Source organism: Penicillium riverlandense (assembly GCF_028828495.1).
Source record: "Penicillium riverlandense strain IBT 135883 chromosome Unknown utg000002l_segment0_segment0, whole genome shotgun sequence".
In the NCBI taxonomy this organism is placed as follows: Eukaryota; Fungi; Ascomycota; class Eurotiomycetes; order Eurotiales; family Aspergillaceae; genus Penicillium; species Penicillium riverlandense.
This window is the reverse complement of record NW_026643195.1, coordinates 2,601,257-2,618,107: the sequence shown is the minus strand read 5'-3', so window position 1 is coordinate 2,618,107 and position 16,851 is coordinate 2,601,257. Positions and strand designations below refer to the sequence as shown.

General features: G+C 50.8%; 9 protein-coding genes across 9 annotated transcripts; 4 read left to right on the top strand and 5 right to left on the bottom strand.

Annotated features, from left to right (window-relative positions):
* Window positions 1-2,767: 2,767 nt before the first annotated feature.
* Window positions 2,768-3,853, bottom strand: N7474_003381 (uncharacterized protein; the record flags this gene model as incomplete). The annotated part of the gene is made up of 1 exon (XM_057194796.1): window positions 2,768-3,853. The coding sequence occupies one exon, from the start codon at window positions 3,851-3,853 to the stop codon at window positions 2,768-2,770; it is 1,086 nt and encodes a 361-aa protein (XP_057056151.1).
* A 952-nt stretch (window positions 3,854-4,805) lies between these two features.
* N7474_003380 (ankyrin repeat domain-containing protein) lies at window positions 4,806-5,647 on the bottom strand (the record flags this gene model as incomplete). The annotated part of the gene is made up of 2 exons (XM_057194795.1): window positions 4,806-5,409; window positions 5,460-5,647. The coding sequence occupies 2 exons, from the start codon at window positions 5,645-5,647 to the stop codon at window positions 4,806-4,808; spliced, it is 792 nt and encodes a 263-aa protein (XP_057056150.1).
* Window positions 5,648-6,795: 1,148 nt separating this feature from the next.
* Window positions 6,796-7,083, top strand: N7474_003379 (uncharacterized protein; the record flags this gene model as incomplete). Its single annotated transcript, XM_057194794.1, has 1 exon — window positions 6,796-7,083. One exon carries the CDS (start codon window positions 6,796-6,798, stop codon window positions 7,081-7,083), a length of 288 nt encoding a protein of 95 aa, XP_057056149.1.
* Window positions 7,084-7,566: 483 nt separating this feature from the next.
* On the top strand, window positions 7,567-8,488 carry N7474_003378 (uncharacterized protein; the record flags this gene model as incomplete). Its single annotated transcript, XM_057194793.1, has 2 exons — window positions 7,567-7,925; window positions 7,981-8,488. 2 exons carry the CDS (start codon window positions 7,567-7,569, stop codon window positions 8,486-8,488), a joined length of 867 nt encoding a protein of 288 aa, XP_057056148.1.
* A 44-nt stretch (window positions 8,489-8,532) lies between these two features.
* On the bottom strand, window positions 8,533-10,047 carry N7474_003377 (MFS general substrate transporter; the record flags this gene model as incomplete). Its single annotated transcript, XM_057194792.1, has 4 exons — window positions 8,533-8,700; window positions 8,756-9,194; window positions 9,250-9,504; window positions 9,557-10,047. 4 exons carry the CDS (start codon window positions 10,045-10,047, stop codon window positions 8,533-8,535), a joined length of 1,353 nt encoding a protein of 450 aa, XP_057056147.1.
* Window positions 10,048-10,357: 310 nt separating this feature from the next.
* Window positions 10,358-11,753, bottom strand: N7474_003376 (arginyltransferase; the record flags this gene model as incomplete). The annotated part of the gene is made up of 7 exons (XM_057194791.1): window positions 10,358-10,483; window positions 10,536-10,801; window positions 10,863-10,928; window positions 10,976-11,073; window positions 11,124-11,525; window positions 11,580-11,702; window positions 11,749-11,753. 7 exons carry the CDS (start codon window positions 11,751-11,753, stop codon window positions 10,358-10,360), a joined length of 1,086 nt encoding a protein of 361 aa, XP_057056146.1.
* A 1,393-nt stretch (window positions 11,754-13,146) lies between these two features.
* Window positions 13,147-13,678, top strand: N7474_003375 (Diphosphoinositol polyphosphate phosphohydrolase aps1; the record flags this gene model as incomplete). The annotated part of the gene is made up of 2 exons (XM_057194790.1): window positions 13,147-13,195; window positions 13,254-13,678. The coding sequence occupies 2 exons, from the start codon at window positions 13,147-13,149 to the stop codon at window positions 13,676-13,678; spliced, it is 474 nt and encodes a 157-aa protein (XP_057056145.1).
* A 681-nt stretch (window positions 13,679-14,359) lies between these two features.
* Window positions 14,360-15,483, top strand: N7474_003374 (DNA-directed RNA polymerase II core subunit RPB3; the record flags this gene model as incomplete). The annotated part of the gene is made up of 3 exons (XM_057194789.1): window positions 14,360-14,413; window positions 14,477-15,045; window positions 15,105-15,483. The coding sequence occupies 3 exons, from the start codon at window positions 14,360-14,362 to the stop codon at window positions 15,481-15,483; spliced, it is 1,002 nt and encodes a 333-aa protein (XP_057056144.1).
* Window positions 15,484-15,732: 249 nt separating this feature from the next.
* Window positions 15,733-16,572, bottom strand: N7474_003373 (uncharacterized protein; the record flags this gene model as incomplete). The annotated part of the gene is made up of 2 exons (XM_057194788.1): window positions 15,733-16,189; window positions 16,238-16,572. The coding sequence occupies 2 exons, from the start codon at window positions 16,570-16,572 to the stop codon at window positions 15,733-15,735; spliced, it is 792 nt and encodes a 263-aa protein (XP_057056143.1).
* Window positions 16,573-16,851: the final 279 nt, after the last annotated feature.

The following is a 16,851-nucleotide window of genomic DNA, read 5'->3' as shown; positions in this document are numbered from 1 at the left end:
GGCTGACTATACCTCGAAGCCGGTGGAGCCGGGCTTCCGCTCCACCGGCTCTGGCCTGAGTAATCACGATTAGGTGCGCATGGACGGGCCATGCCGAGATCTATACACGCACGACATGAGTACACCGCCACTGATCGACGAACCAATACGACATCATCCTGCAGCTTGCAATCTAGCTGTGCGCTTCCTTCAGCAAGCAAATTATACCTCGTTCCCGTGTCTCGTCCACCCGCCTAACTGTTGTAGTGCCTCGCGCAGCCAAAATGCAGCCATAATGCGTCAAACCTTTCCTGCTTCGGACCTGAGAAACCCGGGCGTGTGCGTGTGGATGTGCCATAGAGCGGTCAGAATGCAACTCTAGTGACGAGCTGAAGAAGCGAGAGGCTCCAGCGCACACTAAAAACGCAGCTTAGATATAATCCGCTTTTCCTCTCAACGAACTTAACGACCTTCTCTTTCCGCCGAGTCGCTCTTCGCTACAGATTGCCCTGCTTTAATTAGACTTTTCTATTGAAGCTCCATTGTTTCGTATATTTGAGAAGCTCTTTGACCTAGCCTTAGCATCTTGACGTCCATTATCTATCACTATACCGAGTATTGAAGAGAGAGTGGAGACTGTGGCAAACATCTTGGGGTCAACGAAGATAACGTATAATGGCCCCGCGTATCCAAAGATTCCCATCGGACATTTGCTGACATGGCCTCTTCCGCAGATAACAAGCGATTCAAGCTTCCTGGATGAACTTGGCGCCGATTCTCTGGACATTGTTGAGTTGGGTCTCAAAATAGAAGAAGTATGTATTATACTTGAAAGTTTTCACAGTATTTTGGAGGCCTGAAATATCGCCTCCTGCCCATAAAATACTAACAAGATGTATAGGAGTTCGACATCGAGCTCACAGATGAAAATATGGAAAAGATTAAGACTGGTGAGATTATTTTTTCGAATGCCCTGCTCCTGAGCTTGTCCCATATATTCTGACAAGATTGTTAGCGTAAAAATTAGTCGGCGACCTAATAAATTACATAGAAGCTAGTTCATAGCTATAGCATGTGTGTGTGTGTGTGTAGACCTCTCGCCGAAGCGATATGCAGGCTACTACAACTATATGTGTCCTTGTACGGCATATTAGTGGCATCAAGGAGCAATGTATTTCAACCCACGTTGTCCATACTGGCTGTCTATCGGATCTTATATTACCTGGTTGGGCAACACGATGACAGCTTAGATGCCGTCGAAAGATGCATCAAGCTAAATTCCACGATTTGGCAGGCTTGGCATAATTTATCACTTTTGGTACGTCTTTGCCCTTTAGAAGGCGACTCGTTATTTGAGATAACAGCGGATTTAGTATCGCACCAAGGGGAGAGATGAGGATGCAAAGGACGCTTATGATTGATGTCTTGCTCTCAATTCACACTTTCAACGGTATGAAGAAGAGCACCCAATATCCAAAACTGTCTGCTCCCTGCACATTCAACTTGGAACAACCGAACAGGATCCGCCATTACTACCTGGCATGATTGATACCCCGCTATTACATGTATCTACACCCGCCCCTTTACCGGAAAAACCAGTAGATATTTACATCAACAGCTAATATTTTCATTTCGGCAACCGGGGGAAATGCGGGATCTGTGGCCGCGAAGCTTGCTACAGCTGCATCCAGCCCCGATGAGGAGGACGGTTCGCACACTTTGCTGCGCAAGTACTACAAAAATGCACATGTAAACACATATGTCTGAGACTGATCTACACTGGGTATCGTTAAAGCAGTAAATCATGTAAGACAATTCTGTGATATGTTAGGGAGAACATCGCTCGTACGGGCTTACCATTCTGGCTACTATTGTGGTCATTATCGTTGTTATTTGTTTGTTTGCGAAGAGTACTCTTCTGAGAGGTTTTTGAAGTCACATGCATCGCAGAAAACCAAGTTAATATTAGTTATGTGAACCCAGTTTATCAAAGTTGTGGGTTCGACTTGGGGTCGACTACGTAGACTATGGTTATTAGGGATTAGGAATGAGACTGCCTGAGGCTGAGGATCCTAGTCCCACGTTTTAGAATCTATTGTTAGGAATTCTACAGGAACTAGAAATAGAGAAAATACCGCTCCTATTTAGATTCCTCTGTCCCCGCTACCACTCACCCTTGTTTCACTGCGCTTGTATCTATGTTTCCTTGCCTTTAGTAGCTATTATTAATCATCAGTCCTTTCAATTAACCATAAAGTGCAGTGAGGAAATAATCAGGAACTTGTCTCCCTAGTGGCTTACCAATCTTTCGTATAGCATGCTTCTGGAGTCGCTGTCATTGCTGCCGCTCCTGTGCCTTACACTGAGGCAGGCAATTAGCATTGGCTATTCCCCATCGCAAAGCGATCTAATACTTCGCAGTCGCGATGTTACGAGTATGTTCCCATCAGAGAAAATACGACGGGCATAAGTTACCGGAGCATATAAGACGTAGACCTCGAGTTGTGGATCTCCTCCAGCTGGCAACAAAGGTTGTTGGGATTGGAGCAGGGATGGATGGAAGAAAATTTATGGTATAGAGACGTGGCCGCATGGTAGAGTAAATCAGTTGCATACGTGTCCTGTAGAAATTCCAATCTATCACAAGAAATTACATGTCATCATTTTCGGCGTAGATAGAGTCATGCCGCTATATATATGCTTCAGATTCAAATGTAGGATAGATATCCACCTAGTTTACTAGTCATCCTGTTCTTTGTACACTTGACGATATTACATAGGTAACACTCTACCAAGTGACAGTATAGATTGGATCTGTGCTGTCGCCAGTCCACACTCCAACACCATTTTTCATGTCGTCGCAGCTTTCGGAATCATTGCTATTGGGGTCATATGCAATAAGGACCTTTCCATGAGGAAAGGAGAAGCCATTTTTCAGAGATTCATCCGAGATATCCGGCTTTCTCACATTGATGTAAGCCTGTTGCTTAGCGGGGCCTGTCAGAGGCAAGAAGCTGCTGAGGGTTTCGCTAATGTCGTCCACTCGTGCTTGGTATCGAATTCCTGGCAAAGGATCCCGACCATTGGTTCTTCCGGGTGAGATGATAATCGCATATGGTGAAGCATCAGACGAAGTGAAGGAGGGGTTGTTTAGCTTGGGATCGTTTTTGAGCCAATCGAGGACGACCTCTTGAAACTCCTCTTGAGTGACAATAGTTCCAACAAACCATGGCTGGTAGATATGAGAGGCGTAACTCGCGTACTTAGACACGACCACAACGGATGTGCACCCGTAGAGATTGATGACTCCCATTTTGGAGGCTTGGCCATTGAATTCTTCATATGATGAAGTTGCTTTGTTGTTCAGTCCCTTGGGGACAAGGGTCGCGCCTTTAAATTCCTCGAACAGCCATCTAGCATAGTCCGATGTACCAGATGGATCAGGGAGGGCACGGTGGAATATAGATGTAAACGACTGGCGGGAAGGACCACCATAGGATCGTTTGTTTATCAACCCAGGGGGCTCAGGAAGGTTGTTTGTTGCACAAACATCACAGCTAGAAGAGCATAGATTGTCATAGTCTTCATCTGAGGTATCGGACCGGGTTTTGAGATCATTGTCAAGGCCGATAGGGATTCTGTTGGCCTCTGGGGGAGTTGGGAGGTCGATTAAAGATTCGGAAGCCCTGATTTGGAACTTAGATGGTGGATTTGGTGATCTGAGAAGCGTGGAAGAGCGTGCCGCGTTGCTCGGTGGTGGCTGAATCTCATAATGAGATGCAGCGTAAGCCAGAGGCGCCGAGAGAAAGAAATTGGCAACCAGACTCAGAGAAAGCACAGCTTTCCACGGGACAACGGGAAGCTGCATGACCATTTATTTCAAATCACACTTTCCGTGCGGGTTGAGCCACGAAGTTCCAGGGACCGGCAGTGTTATATAAATCTTGTTTTCAAAAAGGAGGAATGGATTGGTTTATTTCAATTTGGAGAAGCAGATTAGCCGTTTCAAATTTTTATGGGTTGCAACTAGTTACTATTGTTCAGAATTACCATACAGTGTTCTGGCTCCTTTAGTATCATCTAGAAACCCTATGTGGCTTATCAATTTTGTCGTATATTGCCTGTAATTCTGTTTTTACAAGGATCAGGAAACTAACGTGAGCTACTATATACCCGCCCCCTAATTACTCGGGCCCTCACAGCAAGCGCTGTGAGGGCCCGAGTAATTAGGGGGCGGGTATAGCGGTCTTTCTGGCCTATAATGTAGCGTGAGTAACTGGGCGGACTCCTCTCAGAGATTTCGGCATCGATACCAAATAGAGGGAAGGAGCTGAGTATTCAACTCAAAATAATCAGCGAACAGAATCAGAAGATATACTTGAAGATATGATAGTATTAGTATATAATCTTCAAAGATAGGAGAGTTTTGACTGCTGAATCGTAGAAAAAATGTTACATAACTGGTACGACTAGACTAATAGCTGTCAATGACTATTTACTTTAGAATATCAAGTGCCATTCTTCAATTAGATAGACCAATACTATACGCTAAGGGTCTAGTGAAGCAAGCCTTTAGCTATGCATAAAATGTTATGCTCGAACAGGTTACCCAATAGTTAATAAGACATGAGCCCTTGTCCTGACGAACCAGCCAATGAATTATCCTTGCTAACAAGCAGGAATCGGTATATGGTCGTCATAAGGTGTTATTGCAACTTAAACCAGATATACAGAGGCTGGGAGTCACTCTTCTCTGAAAGTATGACATTCGCCAGGTTTATGTAAAAGGTGCTCCAATAGCGCATGCTCAAAAATAGAACGTGTTTTCACAGACAGCGAGCATATCTAACCCGAGCATGCTCTTGTTTCAGGCGTTCTCTGGTTTCTGGATCAGCTAGATCCAGTGCCTTTTTATGCCACTCGCGGAAAGGTGGAGCACATGTCTCTGTCTCTTCATCTGCTATCTCTGCCCATTGAACTGGGTATAGACCTGACCCATCCGGGATCAATGGGTTGGCTTCGTGTTCAATCAACCAGCGTCCTTGGTCCACATCGCCAGCTTTAGCAGCCATTAGTAGTGGTGTGCCGCCGTTGTCCAAGAAAGGATGGTAGCCAAATTTGTTGATATCTACTCTATGCCGGACTAAATGCTCCATCATCTTAGCCCAATTGTTTCGGTCGGCGAATATTAACGTATGAAGCACAAGCGCATTCTGCATCTCCGCACCGTATGAGAGAAGAATGTCCACAATTTTCGGATTTTTCGTTAATACCGCCATCTCTAGCGGGCCGCCTGAGTTGGGGACTGGCTGGTCTTCGGGTCCCACAAACCCCCTCTGAGTATTGGTGTCAGAGGGGCCAAGGTTCGGGTTTGCCCCTTGGGCGAGAAACCATCCAAGTAGGCGCTCATCATTTTTCAACACAACATACCTGTAGGTATTCGTTAGAGTGTATCATAGGCAAGATACTAAAGAACTGACATGAGAGGCACATGACCCCACGACAGAGGTTGATTGACTTGCATTCCATGCTTGATCAAGAGCTGGAAGGCGGGAATTGTTCTCGCCTTAATAATGACACCCTCATCGATTTCGGCCCCATTTTCTAAAAGCAACTGCATAATCTCCAACTGGTCTGCTTGTGCCGCTTCCTGTAGGCCACGGGCCATCCACGTGCCTTTTGCGCCATGAGCTTGCAAGTGATTCTTCACACAGGACACGTTTCCTTGCTTGCAGCTTTCTAGCAGCTGCCCTGATGGTAGACCGCATGTTGGGGATATACTTGAGGAAGCACTTGCCATAGTAGGTCTAAGTTTCAGGAAACGTGAATGAACGTTCGAATGTCGGGTGGATTGCGCCAAAGTCGGTCAAATTATGTGCGTGTAGGCAGTCGAAGGCTAAGCGACGTTTAGGAAGTTAGGGGCAATAGGAACGACTCTGACCAGGATCAAGTGGAATAATCGCCCACGCAAGAGTTAACAGAGGTTTCTTAAACGTGGGTCAGTGGCAAATCCTGGGGTGCGGCCCCCTAAATCCAGGGTCCGGCCCCCTCCCGTACTAAATTTAGTATCGATGGGTGGTCACTCGTGACCCTCACCGCTCTCGCGATCCCGCCATTTGTATACATAGCGTCGTTGAAAGGAACTGCCATTACAATACAAAGGATGCAACGTACAGTGGCACAGCTGAAGTCTGCGACCCCCCAAAGTATCGCGCTAATATTCTGCCGGCAATTAGCGTCCGCACCACTCAAGAACTACTATTAGTGGGCGGTATGTCCCTTGTAAGGAGGCGGTAAAGACAGGTACCCTGGGGGGTCTCAGACTTGAGCGGTGCGACTGTACATAGCGCACGGTTATATAGGGTCCCCTTTTCCTGTATGACAATCAATGAATCCACTTCGCTTCGCTGGAGTGTTCCAATTTCTGCCCCATCAAGAAGTTTTACTAGATCCGACATCGATGAACGTTGACTACGTCACGGCCTATAGAAGCACTACAGCCCGAAATTTACAGGGGCATTGAAGAAACGTGGCTGAGATTTGTTTAAAGGGTGTGTCAAAATTAAGCAACCTGATCATTCCTGACGGTAGTGAAATGGCGTGTTGAGGCCCGGTTATTCGATCAGGAAATCTTAACACCCCGATCATTCCTTTGAGGTGGAGTAATTTAAGCATGTCGATTATTCCTGGAGATGGTGAAATGGCATGTTGCGATGTGCTTACCTGTCCTGAAGGGCGGCCAAAATTAAACTCCCCGATTATGTGCTGCATCTTCAGACTACCAAGCCCTCTCCGGGCCAGATCAAGATGATTACTATGAAGGTCATCGGCCCCCTCCAAAGCTCCTCTACGGGCTCAGATGGTCCAGGACATCTTAACCACGCTCGCATTACCCTACTCCAAGACGATGACTTCGAGAATAACCGACCTCGACATGCCCACCTCGCCTACTCCAGCCAATACCTCTTCCCACCGGTTCCGCAGTCTTATGACCCCGAGCCCCCGCAATGGAAGCAAAAGCCTGACGAAGACAGTGACATTGAAGGTGGTGGAGGGTGTGGACACACGACAGGACTGAGACTTGCTGTTCTTGTTCCAATATGATGACGGAAGGGCAATATGGGTCGAGGCGCGGCTCTCAAGTTTTGAGTTGGATACCCTTTGCTGGGGCTTACTATTCTGACTATCGTTGTGGTCATTATCCTTTTTATTTGTTGTTTGCGAAGGAAACTCTTCTGGGTGCTTTGAAGGGACAGACATGCATTGCATAGGGAATTTAGCAAGGGAGTTGCTATTTGCAGTTTGCGGTACGCTTTTTGTGTCATGCAGTTGTAAATATATGGGACAGAGTATGGGCCCGCGAATCTATATCCAATTCCTAGAGACACGCACAGTTATTTGATGACATATTCGTCAAGGTTCAGCGCAAGGCAGTCGTGTGGGGGCCAAAATGGTGGACCCCAAAACATCCCGTCATCACTTCGCGAGAGCATGAGATGTCTGAAGTCGTTCAAAAAAGATCCGTGATGCCATCCTTGCTGGCTGTCTTTACGTTATCTTTATCCTTCCCTGCCTTTAGCCGTCTTCATGGCGGCCAAGTGTGGTTTTGACAATAAAAAGACCCTTACCCACGAGCTCCAATCTCCTCTACCACGCAAACGAGCTCTCACCCTCCCATTACCGGAAGAGCGTACCTGGAAACTATGGCGGAGACGCCAAACCAAACGGCAGGATCAGTGCCAGCTCTTGAAGAAACTACCTCCCGAGCTCCGGGATAAAATCTACCACTATGTCCTTGGGGGTAAAATCATTCTTATCGGGCGAGGGACTTCTAGACTGCACACTAAGTGGCTTCCAACCGAAGACGGGGACGGAGATCCAACAATAGACAAGGTTTCTGGCGTGAGGTTTCACAGAATTCCTCTGCTTTTGACATGTCGGGAGATGTGCGTATCGAACGTGCTCAACGTGTGTGAATGCTGCTGATAATCGAGAACCTAGCTATTCTGAGGCTATTAATATCCTATACTCTGGGAACACCCTTCAGCTCGACGACGGGGCACTCCCAGCCTTCGAGCTACCCGCCGAACTCAGAAAAGTGTTCGTGCCTCAGCGGTTTAACGCCATAAGATCCCTGGATGTCAGAGTCAGGTTCTGGCATTTCAGAGACTTGGAACTCTATAATAGGAAATGCGAGTTGCAAAACTCTGACGGCTATCGGGGCCCAATTCCGGACAATGTGTGGGATGTCATCGCTACAATGAAGGGTCTGCGCAGACTCCTGGTGCGGTTTGGTGGCGTTGAGTTTGGGGGTCCCGCTGCACAGCCGGGACGCTTCACCTGGTTTACCACAGAGGAATCTGCCTTGCAGCCACTGGTGAAGATAGACTGGATCCCGGATTTCCGGGTGGAGGTGTCTTGGCCGGCGAATCATGACTCGGAGAAGGTTTTCCAACATGCGCCATTTCAAATGGCGTGGGGTTGCGAGATGCCTGACGACGCCTGGTGATGATGAAGAGAGAGATGACCAGTATATTACTTCAATTGTAATATCTACAATCTCTTGAATGGCCGAGCATCAGTCTTGAGGCGTACGAAGATGGCCATCAAAGCAGCCACCAACGCCATGCCGCCTGCATAGAAGATAGCAGGGCGATAGGCGCTAACCCCACTGTCCTGTCCACCGGACGCAGCAAGTATGTACCCGGCAATGGGGGCACCCTGAGTAGAAAGTCGTCAGCATGATACCAAGCCAAGAGAGGGGTATAAAACTTACAAGAAGGTATCCGCCCGCCCACCCAGTAACAATCATTCCCATCGCAACAGACACCCTCGCAGAACCAAACACCGTCCCGACAACAGTAGGCATGGTCGAGAAGAACCCGCCATTAGCCATACCGTTGATAATGACGAAAACAATCAGGGGACCAAGAGAAGTTGAGACTGGCCAGAGAATGAGCATGCTCAGGGCACTCAAGATAATGGAGAAGAACAAAGTGTTTAGCGGTCCGACGAAATCACTGCAAAATCCACACAGAAGTCGGCCCATCGCGGAGGAGAAATTAAATGCCGCAACCACGGCGGCGCCAGTGCTGGATGCCATTCCCATGGAGTCGGTGTACAATGGTAGGAAGAATGGAGGCACGAGCAGTGGGAAGGTTGCAATTGCGCCGGCGGCGAAGAGGAGAACGAAGCGGATATCACGAAGTAAGCGCCTGGGATAGGAGTCAATGAACAGTCGTTTTTATTTCCTGGGTGGTTATAGCATACCATTCAACAATTGCCGAGCGAGGAATGGGGAGGCGCTGTTTTATCAAGTATGCCGCTGGTAGACCAGTGCCCCAGGTCAAGAAGCCAAGGATTCTAAATGTCCAGGCTGTGCCGACATTGGTGAGCAGTGCATTCAACAGAAAACTAATGACCGCACCACCCAGACCTCCAGCAGCATAAACAATTCCATTGGCAATTCCGCGCTTCGCTCTGAAATACTGCGCAGGCGTCACAGAGACGACCATAAAGCAGAGACTGTCCGCGAGCCAGTCAGCACATAATCAGACTTGGACAGGCATTCACCCACCTAATCCCAATCCCCATCACAACACCCGCAGTCGCGAATAGCCCCTTGACATTGTGGATAGCAAATCCACTAAGCGTCTCCCCCAAGCCTAGCAGGAAGACACCCAAAAGAGCCGAGAGCCGCGTTCCCAGTTTTCGGATAACTCGGACATTCAAGATGCCCAAAAATGAAATACAGGCTGGAGCCAGCGATCCCACAAACGCCAGTGTGGAAGATGTCGAGACACCTTCCTTGACCAGGGCTGCCTGCAAGACTCCCCAGCAGTAGGATGTGCCGACGAACCACCAGGTGATGACGGCGCATCCGGCGATAATAACCCAACCTTCTCCGCCGTCGGGAACCTCGGAGTCGGCTAGCCGGGACGCCTGCATCACTTCGTCTTCATCTGTGGCGTTGGCCGCATCATTCGTGAGCCGTGTGAGTCTTTCTTCTGCCGACTGGCGATCTTGCAGCTCGATGGCTGTAGAGGATGACTGGAGTTGCGTGGTCATTGCGGATGCAGCTGCTCCCTCACTGAATCCCCTGGTGGTAATCAATGATAGTATTAATGTTGATTATTGGCGGACATTTGATTGAATCTAAGAAAAAAATATGATGATGTCGCTGATAGGGCGTGATGAAGATCCACCCAGATTAACTAATGGGGCAAACCAGAACAGTAGTTAACTAGTAGTGACTCAGTCGATTTATAATGATCCTTCGAGTGCAGTCATTAAATCCATGTGAACACTTTACTGAAACTCCAAATCTCAAATATGCAATTCTCTTTCTATCAAGATGCTCAACTTTCCAAGCTTCCTACTAATCAAATAGCACCACGGCGCTATCCTTGACAAGCTTCGGTCCCAGAACAGCAGCCAGCTCGGCAATGATCCCCTTCACGGACTGCGGGTTATCCATGGCCATTAGTTCCCAGCCGACGAGGTCCTAGTTCATGTGTCGTCAGTAAATATATACCCTGAAGAGAGGGGGTGCGTACATTCATATGCACGAATGATCCATGAACCACCAAGTACCAATGATCCAGGTCTAGAGCTTTGACTTGATCGAGGGTCAGCACGCCGGGCATGTGGATGTTAAAGAGGGAGAGATCCTCTTCGTTGACGTCGGGGTCGAGCTGCGGTTCCGAACTGGGGTCTGTAGTGGAGGTGGAGGATCGGTCTCTGGAGAGGGAGACATAGGGCCGGCTGTCCAGTTTCTGAGAGAGTTCGCCATCCAGCGGGTCGTAGGTATTGGTTTCGGGGTCTGCAACCCATAATTGTGTGAGATCATGGCCGAGTTATAGAGAGTGTGGTCGAAGACTTACCGAGGATGTATTGAGGGCGGAAGGAAGCTTTGTAGCGCATCTTCTGGCAGGAGTGGATGTAGAACCCTGTTTTCCCGTCAGACATGCTTGAAACAGCGTTTGCCATTACAAACCCATGTAGTAGTAGGGATAGTCATTCTCCAAGGCGAACCCAATCTCCCGCAAAGCACTCAGCTTCCCAAACTCCCACTGCTCATATTCAGGGTCATAACTGGGAGGAAACAGTCAGTTGAGCTACAAGATAGTTTCGTGGTCACTCACAAGACATAGACCGAGCTCACACCGCTAGGAACCAAATCTAGCACTGCCACTGCAATGAGTTTCCCATCTAATCGATAGCACTGATGCCACGAGCCCAGTCTCTTCTCAGTAGAATTGGTGCTAGAAGATGGCTGGGAGCGCTTGATGCCTGAACACAAGAAGCGCTGGAAGTCTTTCTGCTTCCAGCGCGACACATCCTCCCGGTGGATCGTGGTTTGGTACTTGACAAACAGGTCGAACTTCGCCTTGGAGGCGGAGTCCCCTTCGATGTTGACCTCGAAGCGATGCGCCGGTTCCAATGGGCGCTTGGTGGCTGGGTCTATGGGGCGCGGGATGTTGCTGTACTCCGCTTCATGGACCGCAGGAAGAAGGTCAAAGTTGCATTTGCGGTGCTTCTTCTCTCTATGCACTGGTCAGTGTCTTTTTCAATCGTCAAGAATAGCGAGGTACACCTACTCGCGTGATCGGGGGCACAGCCGGGCTGCTTTGCGCATGTACTCTGGACCCAGAACAAACTTGTTCCAGCGATTGATGGCCTTGCGCTGATCCCGGCGGGGCGTGAAGGCAGATGCTTCCAGCCTAGGAAATCATGAGCGAGGGACTGATAATGGGAGGACGGCCATACCTCATGGTGTAATGCGGGCAGCACGACCGTTGTAGGTTCTGCTTGTAGTAGAGAGTGCCTGATCTAGATCCATTATCAGTATGTATGACAGCTTCGGTCTGTCGGGCCATACCGTCTCCAGCCCCGATTGACCAGCTCATCATAGTGCTCCGGGTGTACCGTCACCGAGCTGCTGTAGTATGAAGCACCTAGGCACGTGTCAACAATCCCCATTGAGCCGAGCGGCATACATAACACTGACTGCCATGGTCTGATTTGCAGTAGCCACAGGAATTGCGCTGATAGCCTATATCGAGTTAGCTTCACGTCTCTCTGCAGGGGTGAGCTGTCCCGCCACCCCGCCAGATTGACCCCCAATGCAGCCACCAGGGCCACCGGACATTGCACGGGGAGTGCATAGGCTGAGCTCAGTGGCTCTATGCAGGAGAGTGGGACATACCCAACGGCCGGAAGAGGGACAGCTGGCGCGCGCGTTCGGCGTCAACAGACTCCATTAGCGGATCGGCTCTGGGATGGTTGGCGGTTCCAGCGGAACAGATGAAAAATGAAGGAAGAAGGAAGGAAATGGCGTAATAGGATGGGTGACGGGTAGATGTTCCCCGGCGGTTTTTGTTCAGAGGTTGGAGGTGGGATGGTTCTGCCCTCTCGGCGGGGCGGGATGAACGTGCAGCACATCCATGTCAGAAAGCAAGACATAGTATAGAGTTCTGATATCTAGAGATCCATTGCTCAATCATCACGTATGCTACACTGACTCCTATGCTATCGAACACGGTGACCTAGGTATAGACTGCCCGGAGTTAAGGTCTTCACCGACGCCTCGCAACGGGTGAATGAATCGTGACTACAGGCATACTCCAGGCGTTCTCTAGACAGCAGGCAGCGCCTAGGAGTCATGAAAACATGACTTTGTAGTTGAGCAGAGACGTCCAGGGAAGAAACGCGTCTCGGCCCTACGGCTCTTGCCTAGCACCACCGCCCGTCGTTAATTAATGTTCCCGGCCGACGCCGGTCTAGGGCCCCTCCAATTCCCACTCCGTCTCTGCCTTCACACCTCTCGCGACTCTTTCTTCACTTCCTTCTCCTGCCTCTTTACTCCCTCGACCATGCCTCTTAGCCTTCTCCCTTCTACTCTCCGGTCCACCGCGGGCATCAACGGGTACACCTAATCTCTCCGCCGTCTCACTCTTTCCCCAGGAGGAAATTTTTTTCTTCCCGACCGCCCTCCTCGAGAGCCCGTGGACCGTTGACCACCTCCCCCTTCTCTCCCACGAGACCCTCTAGGCTCCGCGGGAGTCCTGGGCTGTTCGCTGCCCGATCGCACACTCTTTCTTCTCTTTTCAACCCCAACTTTCTCTGTCTCCCGAAACAATCCCGAAACTGGAAATTTCTCTCGCCATGGCGCAGCTGCACTCCATGGAGTCCCGCACTGGCCGCACCAACCAACGTGAGTCGGCCGAACTCCCGCTGTGCTGCAAATCACTGACTGGTGCGTCACATTGTAGGCTACGGCACCAAGGGCGAGCGGCTCGTGGCCGGTGTGGTCCCCCTGTCTCCCGACAAGACCAAGGTGTTGATGATCCAGTCTGCTGGCCCTGGAGGATGGGTGCTCCCCAAGGGTGGCTGGGAGACTGATGAAGCTGCTGCCGAAGCTGCCTGCCGCGAGGCCTGGGAGGAAGCCGGGGTGATCTGCACAGTGCAGCGCGACCTGGGCGTCATCCCGGACATGCGCGCCTCGGCCCTGCTGACCGCAAACGCCCCAAAGGCCTCATACCAGTTCTTTGAGGTCACTGTGGACGAGGAACGTGACGAATGGCCTGAGCGGTACAAGCGCAAGCGTCAGTGGGTCGGCTACTTGCAGGCCGCGACGGCGCTTGCCAATCGGCCCGAGCTGCTGGAGGCTCTCAACCGCAGCTCGCTGAAGCGGTAGTCGTCCCGCTTTTCTGTCTCTCCGTCTCGTACATAGCGCCTTTCTTCTCTTGTCACCACCCTTTCTACTCATCACTTCGATTCGCATTCACCGCTACGACCTGACATGACCGCTGAAAATCCTCCCAAAAAAAAGTCCCCAGTGTGGCTTTGTCTCCCACTCCATCTTCGCATACCTGCCACGGGCTTCCGGCGTACCCGTTGGCCATTCCATCGGCAAGTGACCGATTTATGTTTCTCCTTTGCTTTTCATCACTTTTGTGATAGACATCTGATGCCCGATCCAAAAAGAAGGTCGCAGGCTTTGAAGTTTCCCCGTGGAGAGTTGGTCTTTTTCCAGTCCTGTAAACCCTGGCGCGCAAGGGTGTTTTCCTTAATTTTTCTATCTGGAAGTGAATCCGAGACACCATCTAGTCTCCCATACTTAATCTTGCCTGTAACTCTTCGGGGGTGTAACGTAGTCAGTACCTGGGTCACGGTGTTCCCGAAGAGGACAAGCGCCAAGAGCTCCGAAGCCGCGACTCTTCACCTTTTCCCTTCACCACCACGACTACTCTTGTCTTGTCTCCCTCCCCTCCCCTCCCACACTCCCATCCCTTCTTGCCTCTTTAACTCTATGTCCACATAATCTCGACCCACCCACCACACCGGGCGGCTCCCAGCGCTGCCACAGACACCCACCATGGATTACGAGATGGACCTGGAGCCCTCGGGCCCGCAAGTCACCGTCCGCGAAGTGCGTAATTCCTGGCCTGCCCACACACACTCCCAGAGAAGAAAAAAAGACTAACAAGGGCAGGCTGAACCCTACCGCGTCGACTTCCGCCTCAGCGCGGTCGACCTTGCCTTCGCCAACTCCCTGCGCCGCACCATCCTGGCCGAGGTGCCCACCGTGGCGCTCGACCTGGTCGAAATCGAAGCCAACACCTCCGTGCTCCCCGACGAAATGCTCGCCCACCGTCTCGGCATGATCCCGCTCAACTCGCGGAACTGCGACCAGGACCTGGAGTACACGCGCGACTGCGACTGCGAGGACCACTGCGTGCGCTGCAGCGTGACACTTTCCCTCCACGCGCGCTGCAATTCCGCGGGCATCATGCCTGTCTACGCGCGCGATCTCATTGTCGTCGGCGAACGGATGAATGAGACCATTGGCAATCCCGTCATTACGGACCCGGAGCTGAAGGGGCCCTTGATTTGCAAGTTGCGCCGGGGGCAGGAGATTAAACTTACCTGTCTCGCAAAGAAGGGCACCGCAAAGGAGCATGCGAAGTGGGCGCCCACCGCGGCGGTGGGATTCGAGTATGATCCGCACAATAATCTGCGCCATGTGGATTACTGGTACGAGCAGGATCCCATCAAGGAATGGTACGTCTCTCTCCTCTCTCTCTTCTTGTCATGGTTCACACTGACATGTTCATCTGCAGGCCCGTCTCCGACAACGCAGCATGGGAACCCCCCTCCAATTCAGATCAACCATTCGACTACGACGCCGAACCGAACACCTTCTACCTGGACGTCGAGAGCATCGGCAACCTCGAGCCAGACATGATCATCCAGCAGGGCATTGTCACACTGCAGCGCAAGCTCGCCACAACCGTCTCCTACCTCTCAGGCGAAGGCGAGGGCCACGGCGGCGCCGAGGATGCCGACATGATGGGCGCCGGCGATGCAGACTACGAGCCACCCGAGGGTATTGATGGGAATCTCACATCGTATGGGACTGGCGCGGCGAGCGCGTGGGGCGCCAGTGCGCAGACTCCCTATGGGGCTACGCCGTATGGGCAGAGTGCGTATGGGTTCTGAGGAGAGCTGGCATGCATGCGGGCTGGAGTTTGGATTCTGGGGCGCAATCGGGCGTTCTATGTGTATGATTATAAAACCGCTGATGATATCTGGTTTAGAGAAAATGCTTGTCCATATGAACAAAAAAAGAGTTTTCCTTCTACTTCCCTTGCCCAGCTATAGATGCCCCTTCACCTATACTCATGGACCCAACCAACGCAGCACAAGCACAAACAGGAAAGGACCGAAAGGATGAAGAGAATCAATCACCTACTCCATTTTCCCTCCCCCAAATATCTCCCCCAACTCAACAAACCCACCTCTAACAAGCTGGTCCAACAGGTCCACATGTCTCTGCGCTGAAGCGAGCGCATCTAATCGATCTCGAAAAAGACCGCGGATCTCCATGAGGAACGCCCGTTCTTGCGACGGTGCCTCTTCTGGGTCATCGACGATGAAATTCGCCCCTAGCATCTCGATTGACCGGTCGAGTGCCTCGATGAAGTCTTCCGGTGTGCTGTGCAGGTGGTGGTGATGGTTGTTGATGGCTGTGGGGAGCGGGATTCCTACCCATTTGACCATTTGCGTCCCCCTTGGGATGTATTCGATGTTGTTGTGAGGGAGGTTGTTTGAGAAGGATGAGTAGGAGGTACCTGAGGACGCAGAATCTGAGCGGGATCCTGGTCCTGAAGACGAGTGTGGCTTCCAGCTGGGGATTGTACTGGATCTGGATCGGGACATGCAATCAGCTAGAATCGTCCTACTGGGTACATACAACCGGTCCAGCACCGGATGCGTGCTCAACGGGAGCAGGACATGCGTGGTATGTTCAACACTGCTGCTGTCTTTCACCGTGAGAAGAGAAAGCCGTTTCGCCGGTGCCGGATCGGGATTCTGTGCTGGAATGAGAACACTGCCCTTGTACTCGTCCTCGAGGTAGACGATTGTCTGGAGGATGTTTCTGTTCAGGCGTTCGATTAGACTAGTTTCCCGAGGATGCTGGGCTGTGGTGGTGGGTTTACCTTCGCCATGTGCCTGCGCTTGAGCTTGAGCTTTGGGTTGACTGTTGGATTTGGAGGTGAATTTGCGAGTATCTTGGATTGGAGGCATTGTGACGTGCAGATCAATGAGAGGGGAGGATGGAAGGGGGTATAGCCGCTTGAGGACGATTGCATGTTCAGAGAACTTTAGAACGCACCGCTCTTTTATATTCTGCCTTGGGGAAATCCATCTTCGACCTTGAGGGAGAATGCCGTCCCAGTATAAGACATTTCTTTGTCTTGTGGGCCGGGATATTGTCTCGGTCAGAAGGGCTTTGGTCTCAGTCTCAGCATGAAAGAAACCTGGACTACTCTGCTACAACCTGTAGTGGGCATAGGTCTACGAAGT